This window comes from Pezoporus wallicus, unplaced genomic scaffold, assembly GCF_028554395.1.
Source record: "Pezoporus wallicus isolate ANWC-B61680 ecotype Strahan unplaced genomic scaffold, APGP_CSIRO_Pwel_v1 scaffold_3294, whole genome shotgun sequence".
Lineage (NCBI taxonomy): Eukaryota > Metazoa > Chordata > Aves > Psittaciformes > Psittacidae > Pezoporus > Pezoporus wallicus.
The window spans coordinates 11175698-11188059 of NW_026635478.1; the positions used below are offsets into that span (position 1 = coordinate 11175698).

Sequence of the window (12362 nt, forward strand, 5' to 3'; positions counted from 1 at the left end):
GGTGTTGCCGCGGTCTGGCGTTGCAGTCGGACCCGTCTCCCGTCCAAAGGTCTGCCGAGTGGTATCACCGGAGGGCGAGAGCTGCGGCACCGCAAAACAACTACGCGTGTGCGCCTGTTCGTGCTCACGCACCCTCAAATGTATATACGACGTACACCAAACGTGACGCCCTACCCGCCCCCCTACTTACTCCTCTTCTCCGAGGAGAGGGTCTCGATCCCCCCACCGTGGGCACGTTTTCCACGGGCGGCTTCTCCTCCCCAAGTGCAAGTAAAATGATAAAATTACAATAATAATAATAAAATTACGAAAAGTAATGAGGGCACAAGTAGTAATAACTACGGCAGCGATGATGACAGCAACAGCGGTAACACGGGGGAAAGCCGGTGTCTGGCAGGGCGGACCCTGGGCCGCCGGCGGGGACATCCCCCCCCCCTCCCCCCGCCACCGCTTCCCTTCCCCCCGCCCCGGTCCCGCCCCCCGCCCGGCGCCCGCCGCACGTGAGCCGTGTGCGGGGCTGGCTGTCGGCGCGCGTGCCCCGCGGCAGCGGGTGCAACCTCGCGTGTGCTGCGGGCGGGTGCGCGGGGAGCGGGAGCGAGGCGGGCAGGGGGAGCGGCAGCGGCGGAGGCAGAGGAGGGGAAGGGGGGGGAGGAACGGGGACGAGCCGCCGCACACTTTCGCCACTGCACGGGAGAAGGGGGGAACGGAGGCTGCATGTGCGCAGCGTCGCTCGCGGATCTCCACGGACTCATCTCAGCATCCCGCCGGCTCCATCAAAAGCAGCGACGAAACGTCAGCCGCTGCCAGACATGGATGAAGGAATCTCCCGCTTGCCGGAGAGGCAGTTACTGGAGCACAGGGATTTTATAGGGTAAGGAGCCAGGGCAGCACCTCCGGCTCCTGGGCTCTACGGCGTTTCGTCCCCTGCAGAAAGTGCTGTGAGGCGCTGGCAGCAGAGCCGTCTGCCCGCCGGTGCGCGGGGATAGCCTCCCTCTGCGTCCTCTCGGCCATCCCCTGCCCGATCCCCGGCCCTCCGTCTGTCTGCCCTCTAGTCCTGGCTCTTGCCGATGCCGGATCTTTGTGTTTCTCTCCAGGCTGGACTACCCTTCCCTGTATATGTGCAAACCCAAAAGAGGCGTGAAGAGGGATGAGAGCAAGGTAAGTTTCTGGGGTTGTTCTCACTCGAGCGCTTATTTGGGGGTCGCTACATTTCACGGCGCAGCTGCACCCCCAGGAGCATCCCCGGACGGCTCCGCTTTAACTTCCTCCCCCACGAAGTACAAGCGGGTTTCCGAGCGAGCTGGCACGGCTGGGAGAGCGGTGCCTTGGTGATAATTTGCGCGGCATGTGGTCGGCGTGACATTTGTTTTGGTTTTGGTCGGCGTTCCGAGGGACCCTGTCTAACGCCTGGCTTTTCCGGATTTTGCTAATTAGGAAACATACAAACTGCCACACAGACTGATAGAAAAGAAGCGGCGAGACAGGATTAACGAATGCATTGCCCAGCTGAAGGATTTACTGCCCGAGCATCTGAAATTGACGGTAAGGTGCAGAGGGGCGCAGATGTACGTGCAGATGCAGGCTCCGGCAGCCTGCCCGCTGCGCAGCCCGAGGGGCATCGGAGTGCGGGACGCCGTGCTGCCTCGCTCGCTCGCCTGCCCGTTTGCCTGCCTGCCTGCCCGTAACTGGCCCCTCGGGGACCAGTTTCCCTAAGTTACAGAGGCGGCCGGGCGTTCGGCAGTAGCCACAGCATGCCGGGAGTTAGCCAGCCAAGCTGCCCCCTTCCTTTGCCTTTGCAGACGCTGGGACATCTGGAGAAAGCTGTGGTGCTGGAATTGACTTTGAAACACTTGAAAGCGTTAACAGCCTTAACGGAACAGCAGCACCAGAAGATCATTGCTTTGCAGAATGGTAAGCGGGGGGCACTGGGAGCGGACGGGGGGGTGCGGGGAAGGCGACGAGCGAGGCACCCCACGGTGGAACCGCTTGCAAACGCTGTCCCCTCTCCGTGTTCCCCGCAGGGGAGCGGTCCATGAAGTCCCCCGTGCAGGCCGACCTGGACGCCTTCCACTCGGGCTTTCAGACGTGCGCCAAGGAAGTGCTGCAGTACCTCTCCCGCTTCGAGAGCTGGACCCCTCGTGAGCAGCGATGCGCCCAACTCCTTGGCCACCTGCACTCCATTTCGTCGCAGTTCCTCCCCGGCCCCCAGCTCCTTTCCCCGCCGCCAGGCCCCCTCTGCAAGGGATCCTCCTCCTCTTCCTCCACGCCCGCCCCCCCCTGCGCGCCGGGCCACAAGCCGGAGGGCCAGGCTAACTGCGTGCCCGTCATCCAGCGGACTCACGCCGCCGAGCTCAGCGGTGAGACCGACACGGACACGGACAGCGGCTACGGCGGGGAGGGCGAGGCGCGCGCCGAGCGCGGCCCTGCGGCTGCCGGGGGCGCGCTGCCCGCCCTGGCCATCAAGCAGGAGCCGTCGGGGGAGGAGGCTCCCCCTGCGCCCAAGCGGCTGAAGCTGGACCGCGGCGGCAGCCCCATGCCCACCCCGCCGGGGCTGGCGGCGCGGGGAGCCGAGGCGGCTGCGGCGGCAGCGGCGGCGGCAGCGCTGGTGAGACCCGACGCCGCACTGCTGGGCTCGCTGATGGCCCTGGGGGCGGGCGGCGGCGGGGTCCCCTTCGGACAGCCGGCAGCGGCCCCTTTCTGCTTGCCCTTCTACTTCATCTCCCCCTCTGCCGCCGCAGCCTACATGCAGCCCTTCCTGGATAAAGGCAGCCTGGAGAAGTATCTCTACCCCGCAGCCCCCATCCCGCTCCTCTACCCGGGCATCCCGGCCCAGGCCGCGGCCGCCGCGGCTGCTGCCGCCGCCTCCTCCTTCCCCTGCCTCTCCTCCGTGCTCGGCCCCTCCGAGAAAGTGGCCGCCGCCGCCGGGCTGCCCCCGGCTCCCCACCTCCCGCACCCCTTCGCTGCCGCCGCCGCCGCCGGGATGGCCGCCGCCGAGCCCGGCGAGGACGCCGATACCGCCACTGCTGAGGAGCCCGGTGCCGAGGGCCCCTGAGACGCCGCCGGCCGGGAGCTCCCACGCGCCGGCTCCTCGCCGCCGCTGCCCTCCTCTCGGACTGGCCGCCCCGCCGCGGGGCGGGGAGGGGCCGTCGGGCCGGCACCTGCGCCCCCGGTTTCCTATGGAGGGCAGGGCGGCATCTGTAAGGGGTAGCCGGGGACCGGCCGAGCCGAGCCGAGCCGGGAGCTGGCGGTTGCGGGATGGCGGCGTCCGGCCCGGGGAGCGACCGCCTCGAGGGGAGCCTCGGTGTGCCGCAGAGCACCGTCAAGGAGAAAATTTGCTACTCAGTATTTTTTTAATGTTTGGCTTTATACATGCATAAATAAGGAAAAACAAGAAAAAAGAAAAAGGAAGAAGAAATAGTAAGGATAGTTTTTTTTTTCTCTCTCTCTTTCTAAGGTAACTTAAATGTTGCACCTTATTTGCAATGGGTTCATAAGAACTTGCACTTGCGGCCAGGGAGCCCCGGGTGGGCTCGGGGTGCGGGCGGGGCAAAGCGAGGCGATGGAAAGAAGGAAGGAGGGCAGGCCCCCGCACCCGCGCTAGCACTTTACTGAGAGCAGGAGCGCAGAGAGACGGCAGCACCCCGAGCCCGAACCTGCAGTGCCTTGAGCACCCGGGGCTGCCGCTGGCTCCGGCGAGTTTTGGGTGTGCAAGGGAAGGAGGGGCAGACCCATTATGTAACCTTGTGTTTATTTTATAATTATTATTTCTTTTCGGCTAAGGTATACAGGTGTGGCAAGTGCATTTGTACTCACCCTCTATTTAATTCAGTATGTCCCCGAGAGATTTCCCCCCGAACCTTGCTGTATGAAATGAATGTTTCTGCACTGAGCTACAAAAAATATCCCCCCTCCTCTTTCTCCCCTTCAAGAAAACACAGAGCAACTCGTCAGCCTGAACTACTCCTCACTCACTTTATCCTAAATCCGAGGGACACAAAGCGGAGGCCGTAGGTAACACACCTCACTGTGCAATCAGAAACGATTAGACCAGTTGGGTAAGTTTCCCAAGTGGGTTCTCCCCTTCATCCTGAGCTCAAATGCCGCCGTTTCCCTTCCCGGAGACAAACCAGACTGCCAGATAATCACACGGATAAAGCTTTTAGAATAAGGCTTAAACCAAGACCTTGCCTAGATATTTTTAGTTTGTTGCCAAGGTAGCACTGTGAGAAATCTCACTTGAATGTTACGTAAGAGGTGAGACATGACAGCCTGGCGAGGCGTGAGCACGCGTCCATCCGTCCGTCCGTGCGGGCTCTGTCCGTCTGTTTGGTGCATCCACTGCTGCTGTTGCTACTGTTTTGCCTCAAACGCTGTGTTTAAACAACGTAGTAAAAAAAAAAAAAAAAAAAAGGAAAAAAATACCCTCTTACTGGCCTACAGAGTGGCTGTGTGTAAATAAGTTGTTAATACATTCAATTAATGATGTCTGACATGCTATTTTTGTAGGGAGAAAATATGTGTTAATGATATTTTGAGTTAAAAACTTTTCTGGGGAGGGTTTGCTGAAAAAGTTGCACTTTTGTTACAATGCTTATGCTTGATACAAGCTTATGCTGTCTTAAATTATTAAAAAAAAAAATAAATCCTGTCTGCAAGAAACCAGCTGGTTTAGAACAGTTTAGTATGTGATATATTAGAAATCAATCTTTATATTCAGTATTTTCCAGCACTCCATGAATTCTATTATCTAAATATTTCCACACTATTTTGTGATTAAAAAAAAAATTCTTACTAAGGAATAAAAACTTTAATACACAAAATGGGGTTGTCTTCTAATTAAAAATCTAATGATAAGACATGATAAGGGGTGCACTGAGCTTCAAAACGTATGATTGTGTGGCCGATGAAAATTGTTTTAATGACTTTTCACATTTTTAATCTATGTTTGGATTTCTTTGCTTTCCTTTAACTCCTTGTGGCAAACTGTGTTTGCAGGTATGTGCGTTTCACAAAGCATAAAGCGTGCCTGTGGAACATGCATGTTTCTTCCTGACATCTACTTTTCTCTTCTTCTTTTTGCAAAATAATAATCTTTGCAATGAATACTTCACAGCCCTGGTGCTGCACAGGAGCTGTCTTTGTTCACCATGAGCAAACTTCACGATTTGCCTGACAATCTAATGACGTATCATCAGCTCTGGAGGAATGATATATGTCCCAGCTTGGAAACCCTCAACGAAAACTGAACATTTGGAGGGGGAGGAGGGGAGTAAGCAGAAGGGGGAAGAGAGTGGTGGAAACAGGCAAGTAATTCATCGCATGGAAGTGCAGCACCCGAAAGACTTCTGCGGATTTAATACCTAAGCCGCATCACCTCTCCTTTCAAAAATTCTTCCTGCTCCAGAGAAATAAAATTAAGGAAACCTTCAAACAGTAGCCAATGTTTATGTAAGAGCGCAACACAAAGGAAGCGTTTCATGCTCCCTCTGCCGGTTCTTCAATACCAATGATTACGCGCACAAGGCATGAAGTTGGAGCGCAAAAGTAACAGAAAACTTAAGACTCATGCTGATTCCAGCAGTCCTTTAAAATAGAGGAGGGATTCTAAATCGGGTGAAAAATAAGCGCTCCTTTAAAACTGTTCAAGTGAGATTACTAAGAAATAGGTATACGTCTTTTCATAAGGAAGCTTTAGTAAAATTAACTCCTGTTAGACAGAGATACAGGCAGACTGTCTGTACAAGTACGAGAGGACATATAGCAGTGCTTTTTCCAGAAAATGATGCTGATGGACCAAACGCCACTACATTCCATCAGGATACCCACTGAAGCCAACTTTTCATGGGTTGAAGTCAAAGCTTACTAAAGGTAATGAAAAAAAACTGTGTCTGACTGCAGTTGTCTTTGAATCCCACCCTGCACCTCACGCTATTTCAGGAAAGAAAGTGAACTGGCTTCAGCCCTTCAGCTCCGTATCTTGCCAATCACTTCACTTTGACCTGCATACTTAAACAGCTCAACACGTGTTACGTGGCCAGAGTTACACAGGGATGAACATGCTCATACACTCCAACTCCTCATGCTAAGGGAGGGGATTTGCCTTACTGTGCATGAAGGAAGCCCTTCCTACCAGTTTACTATGCACCCAGAAAGGGTGGAGCCATGAGCACTTTTCGAAAGAATCATACCCATCATGAACACTTGGGTTGTTTGAAACCTGGGCATGGGCCAGTCTTTATGCCTTTTTCAAATTTCCATCCTTCTAAACCTAGATCCTCACAGGGTTTTATCAATTTCAGTTCTTTTCCAAGTACAATAACAGGAAAGCTTATTTTTATCAGTCCTTGAATCAAACGTACCCAATGACTTCACGCCAAGTTGCCCCATCAGTGGAGTCTATTAAGTTTTATCACATAAACCATAAAGACAAAATATGTGTGCTCAGACAATCCTAATGCCTAACAAAAGCAAACACGTGAAAGAAAGGTTTGTAGTTGAGGCTGATAACCCACTGCTGCTGCAGGCAAAAGGCGACTGACAGGAGGGACCCTAGTGTCAGCTTTAATTATTAAATCCCAGGATTCCTCAAATCCCTTTGGCACCTAAGTCAAATTATATATGAACTACATTTCATATTTTCCCAAGGTTAAAAAAACCCAATCATACAAACACTGGACAAGAACCTGATAGGTTTAAATATACATTTACCTATGTACAAATACGTATTATCAGCTTGTTATTTCTTACCTGCTTTCTATAACTGTATGATATATGGGCCTTCGTCTGCACTTCCCAAGTACTAAGTACGCAGGACTGGGTGCTACATTTATTGTATACACTTGAGTATGCTTATTTTCTCATAACCACAAGACAAAGGATGTAAGCTGGTAAAATGTATTTTCTTAAGCAATAAACTTTGAAAACAGGTCTTATTTACCCAGTATATTATAGTGACATGAAAGGCTCCATTACAGTGCATTAAATAAACACAGTTGAGGTTGTTAAGCCAATGGAAGGTAATATCATGTATTATTATTCCATGCATTAGGTCATGGAAGTTTTGTTTGGAAGGTTCACTCAAACTGATCATCAGTCCTATTAAGAAAAGCCTGACCTACCAATTAAGTCAGTGGAGTCCTTTTCTTGAGTAATGGGCTTTGGAGTAGGCCCTAAGTCTACGTTTTGGGGCTTGTTTAATTTTCACCTTTAGTCAGGGAAGACTGAATGTCTTTGACATTCAGCAACCCTGGAGATTGTGAACAATGTGCATTTCAGCACTGGCAAATTTATAGTCGGTCCCGTACCCTGGGTCTCACAAGGTATTTCCATTTCCTCTCAAATATCAGCTCCTGGAATCATGTGATCACCATTGCCTTTGACAAGTTTCCTGCCTGCTAGTTGCAGAAATGAACACGAAAGTATGACCTCAAGGAAAGCATCCTGGTCTACTGGAAGGTGTGCCTGCCCATGGCAGGGGGCTGGAACTAGATAACATGTAACGTCCCTTCCAACCCAACCCATTCTGTGATTCTATGGAGTAACAAAAATGCCAGACTTCCTCTCCACAAAAGAAAAAAAAAAAAAACAAAACAAGGAAACTAACCACAGCTGGATTTTTTACTGCTGGTTGCACTCAGGAAAGTCTGAATCCCTATTAAGTGATTATCTCTGGTTATACTGCAGCCTCAGAGTAGCTCACTGCAAAGTAGTAGAGAGAAGCCAGTGGCTCACCTGCCACTAGCAGTGGCTGGGCAGGACGTGAGCAAAGCTGAGTTGCCATTGTCACTTTTCCCTCTGCATCCTTCCCATGGCTACAGCATTTCAGTCTCTGGGTTGCCATCTGTCACAAACACTAAACTCACTACAGCCTCAGTGACAGCAGTGACGCTGGCTGCCAAAAGCTGCCCTGCCCTGGGCCAAGCAGCAGAAGTTGTTTTGCCTTACTGAACTCAGGAGCACCCAGTGGCAACACACCTGCCACTGCCACCTCTGCCCTTTCCTGGGGCGCAGGAATGCCTCTCCCTGCCTGGCATTCCCGATACATCCCAGGGTGGCTGGTGGGAAGATGTGACCTCATGGTTTGGAAAGTAGGGACTGTGATTCCAGGCAGCTCTACTGGGCCATGGGGGTTTGGGAAAAGCTCTTTCTCCGCCTTGTGCAAAGGCCTGTTGGTTGAGCTTGTTTTTCTGTGGCCAAGCCAGTCTCAAAACTGAGCATTTTCTGAAGAACCACCTAAGAAAAAGAATTATGTAAATATGGCACCTTCTTACTCAGCAGAAAACTGGCTCCCCAAGTGTCTTTGGAGTAGTACCTGCACTACAGAGCCAACTGAGCTGACAAATACTGCAGCAGATTCTGTTTTCACAGTACTTTGCCAACAAATCCAGCTTTGCAGTTGCTGCCAGGCAGGCACACAGTTTTGCTCACATGCAACGTTATGTGCAAAGAAGCACATCTATGTAGAAGCAGTAGTCCATCTGCATGGTCCTAGTCCATCAAGGGCTTTGGACTTGGTTAGAACCCACTGAACTGACTTCAGGCTTGGATCCTCTGAGTAGTGACCCTGATCACTATTTCTGTAGTTTAAAGATCACAGCTTCCAGTGAATGTTGTAAGACCTTTACCTAGGTTCCAACTGCAGGATCTACTTTTCTCCCTTGGTGGAATATGAGTATTGCCATCAAAACCAAATGGGAACAATCACACCACTGAGGGCAGACTTTGTATCAATAATGCAGCCTGAGGTGCAGAAAAAAAGGCTTTGCCTGGCAGCCAGATCTTCAAATGCATTTGCAGGACTAACAGAAACAGGAAAAACAAAATGTCTTGGGTTTTTCAGGGGTTGGTTTTGAGTTTTTTTTTTTTAAATGCAGGTTGAACTTTCATTCTGCAAGTGACTGAGAGGCCGAATAGAACGTGCCTTCTAAAGATGACGTACTTTTTATGCTATGCTCGAAAAGAAAAAGACGGCCTGACAGAGCTAATCTGCATTTGTGCAGATGGTAGAAGTGAAACTGCAGCTGCCTGCGCACCTACCTCTGGTTTTAAAAGCCAGTGCTCGTACAGATGCTTTAGTGCTGGACAGCAATTCTGGGAGACACAGGGGCGGACCCTGAGGAGGTAAAGAGGTCGCTTGGGCTATTTTGTCTGCGCTCCCTGTAGAGCTTCACGCAGGCACCCAGAAGGCCGGTGACAGTGGTTTTGCCGCGGAAGGGCAGCGCCAGCCCTGCCGGGAGTGGGCCCGGCACGGAGAAGCCCCCCGGGGTGGCACGGAGCGGAGCGGGGCGGTACGAGAGCCCGCCTCTGCCCGCCTCACCGCACACCAAACCGCGCGCCCGCCCGCGAGACACCCGGAGGCAGCCAACGGTCGTCACGCGCGCGCCCACGTGACGCGGCGCACGCTGCCCGGCACGTGCGCGCAGGCCGCGCAGGCTCGGGGAGGAGAGCGCGCTGAGGGGAGGGGCCGGCGGAGCTGCGGCGGTCGCCTGGCAACGGCTCAGGCCCGGGGGCCCGCCCCCGCCGGCAGGGGCAGCCGTTGGGCCGCGGCTCCCAGCCGGGCGCTGGCTTCCCCCGGCCTCAGCCAGCCGCAGGGTGCGGGAAGGCGGATGCCGGTACGCACGGCCGGGAAAGCGCCGCTGGTCCAAACGTCCACTGGTTGAGGGCTTACCCGAAGCCGGTGCAGCTTCACTCGGAACCCCCGTCCCGCAGGCAAAGCTGTTACGAGGACCGGGGTTTTGGCAGCCCGGTGTGGCCTTTGCGGTGTTTTGAAGAAACTGAATTGCCTTTATCCCTTCAAGCACCCCTCTGAGCACAGCAGCTGAGGTAAAGTGGCACCCGTGGCCACTGTGTAGAGCTAATAATGCTAGCAATATCACTGCTGATTAGGGGAGATAAGTTTTAGCACTGCCCAAGGGTTTAAAACAAGTTGGATTTGGAGTCCTGGCACTCAAGAGACTTACCCAATGCATTTTGAGCAAACAGAATGTGATATTTTGCAGGTATGGACCAATTCTGCTTTCTTGTAAGGAAAATAACAAAGACCAGGAGGTTTGTAGCCCTTGAGGGCATAATAATAAATCATGGCTGGGGAACTCCTTAATAGAGGCTGTTTTTTCACTTCGGTTCTTCTCAAATAGTAATGTTACTGCAAAGTTCTATGGATGTAAGTAAAACATGGTCTGTAGGGGAAGGCAAGACCTTTCATTAGCGCAGCAGATGCCACTAGAAAACCAGCCTAGTTTTCAAACACCCAACCTTTTTGTAGCTTCACAAAAGGACTTTAGAACCAAGAGTGCTTAACCTCCCCCAGCAGAATCTGCTACACATTTTATATACCTGAACTTTTCCTTTATTTAGGAGCTGCAAGTCCTCCCTTACCCTGCCTGTCAGGTATCCTGTCCTCCCATACCTCAGAAAGCCCAAGGCTGGAGGACCTTGAATGGCATCCCATGAACCCTCCCACCTGGGCCAGGGAAAGCCATCAATACCAGCCTCAGCAGCTTTTGCCAGTTTGCTTCCTACCACAGCCGAGGGGCCTAGAGCACACATCAGTCCTAGCCAAGAATAACCCTGCTGCTGCTCACATGATACACTGCGGGCACAAGAGCTGTTGGGTTCTGCATGAGAGTCACAGCCACCCTGCAGACAGCTGCCCAGGAGATGAATTCACCACACTCAGTGGGACCAGAAGAGCCATACAAACTAGTTAACTGGACACATATGTACCCCCTGCTTGATCTGGGCTTCACATTATTATCCCTGCCTTCTACTTGGATCTCGGCCCTAAAGCTTTCCACAGAGGTAGCTGCACAAATCAGTGTTTTTCAACAGCTGAACTAGATTTGCTACCTTTTATATCAAAACTGTTGATGGCAGCAGTGCTTACCAGGTGGCAGGGGAGGCTGTGGCTGGGAACTCCTGCTGGACAGCACAGGATGATCAGAAGATAATGCAGCCATCTGAGAGAAAAAACTTAAAAGATTCCGGACCTGCTTTGCAGCATGTTTATGTTACAAACCCACTGGAATAAAAACAGATCTTCACAGGAGCTGTGGTAGGAACCTGGACTCTGATTTCTTCTTCCCCCAAGTGAAGACGCTAATCAATTAGCTAAAGCCATTTCTTAGTGATTGCTTAATCATTTTGTGCAAACTAGGCCAAGATCTACAAGAGAAACAGTACATGCATGTCTGAGAACAGGTTTTGGCCATGGCCTTCCCACAGGGAGCAGGAGATGCAGAGGTGAACCTCCTTGAGGGGAGAATATTCAATACGAATCACTGCTTGAGAGAGAAATGGTCTGGTTACCAAACCATCATTCAAACGCAGGGCTGTTCCTCTTCCAGCTGCAACTTTTTTATGTGAAGAGTGATGCCCTCTGTTGTTCTAGAGAGAAGCTGCTACGAGTTAGGGGACTGAAAACATTAATGTGGAGGTTGGCTTGTGTTTTCAAGTACTGCAAATTTAGAGGTGCTCCGATTTTGACATACAGGCAGTTTGCTGGGTCCGTCATGGTGAATGTGCTGCAACTGGGACTTGAGAGTCAGGAAAAACACATCTGTAGAGGGCTGTGTACCAAAATGAGTAGGAAAAAACCTGCTTAACAACACACCACTTAAAAAAATGTAGGAAAAGTGTGTAGAATAGGCAAGAATTGCTTATTACTGGTGCTGCCAAGGTAACTGAGGAGTATGGGAATGTGTGTGGGCAAGGGTCGGAGTTAAGGCTGCCTATGCATCCCTCAACATCTGACAGCGTAGAGAGAAGGAAATACCATGGCCTAACAATCTGCCATCATCAGATAATCCTGATGGGCACTCCTAGTTCACCTGTAAAAATAAATGTGTTAGTGTGAATCTGAGCTGCAAGTGTTTCCTCTCCTTGGCACAACAGAAAGAAGCTGTATGTATGTATTGCAATTTGTTCTACAGAGCGGATAAGAAAGTAAAGATGTATCCGTCTGCAAAACATGAAGTGGCTTTGCAAAATGCCTAACACAACTGGTCACAGGGGCAACTCTGGTGTTGTGAATTACAATGTAAGTACGGTTATTTAAAATGACCTTTGAGAGTAATCTGTGTGCAGGAGCCATCTGTGTGCAGGAGCCATCTGTGGGAAGTGTGCTCCCATCAGTGTCCTGCCAGGCCTGGAGCTACTTTCAAGAGTCTGGCTGTTGTGATTGCTGAACATAATGAGTCTGCAATAACTGTTTTCAAAAGTACACAGTAATGTCATGGGGTTGGCTCAAGTTTAGTAACCCCAGGACAATGCATTCAAAAGGGATAGAGGGCAATTCAGCTCCTGTTGGTCAGTGAGAAGGTGCTGCACATCCCTTCCTTTTGTTTTACTCAGAGATCATCTAT

General features: G+C 51.6%; 1 protein-coding gene and 1 long non-coding RNA gene across 2 annotated transcripts; one reads left to right on the forward strand and one right to left on the reverse strand.

Moving 5' to 3' along the window:
- Window positions 1–495: 495 nt before the first annotated feature.
- Window positions 496–3221, forward strand: BHLHE41 (basic helix-loop-helix family member e41). Its single transcript, XM_057427924.1, has 5 exons — window positions 496–871; window positions 1095–1158; window positions 1435–1542; window positions 1800–1911; window positions 2022–3221. Exons 1-5 carry the CDS (start codon window positions 810–812, stop codon window positions 3050–3052), a joined length of 1377 nt encoding a protein of 458 aa, XP_057283907.1. The 5' UTR covers window positions 496–809; the 3' UTR covers window positions 3053–3221.
- A 221-nt stretch (window positions 3222–3442) lies between these two features.
- LOC130609212 (uncharacterized) lies at window positions 3443–9170 on the reverse strand. The gene is made up of 3 exons (XR_008974734.1): window positions 9037–9170; window positions 6513–6602; window positions 3443–4370 (listed from the first exon to the last, which is right to left on the reverse strand). It is a non-coding gene; the product is annotated as an uncharacterized LOC130609212 (long non-coding RNA).
- Between the last annotated feature and the right edge of the window lie 3192 nt (window positions 9171–12362).

What these genes read in the sequence shown, in the direction of transcription:
- BHLHE41 (XM_057427924.1), top strand. Translation starts at nt 810, where the DNA reads ATGGATGAAGGAATCTCCCGCTTGCCGGAGAGGCAGTTACTGGAGCAC. An exon ending in GAGCACAGGGATTTTATAGG is followed by an intron (nt 872 to 1,094) that starts GTAAGGAGCCAG and finishes GTTTCTCTCCAG; the next exon opens with GCTGGACTACCCTTCCCTGT. An exon ending in TGAAGAGGGATGAGAGCAAG is followed by an intron (nt 1,159 to 1,434) that starts GTAAGTTTCTGG and finishes TTTGCTAATTAG; the next exon opens with GAAACATACAAACTGCCACA.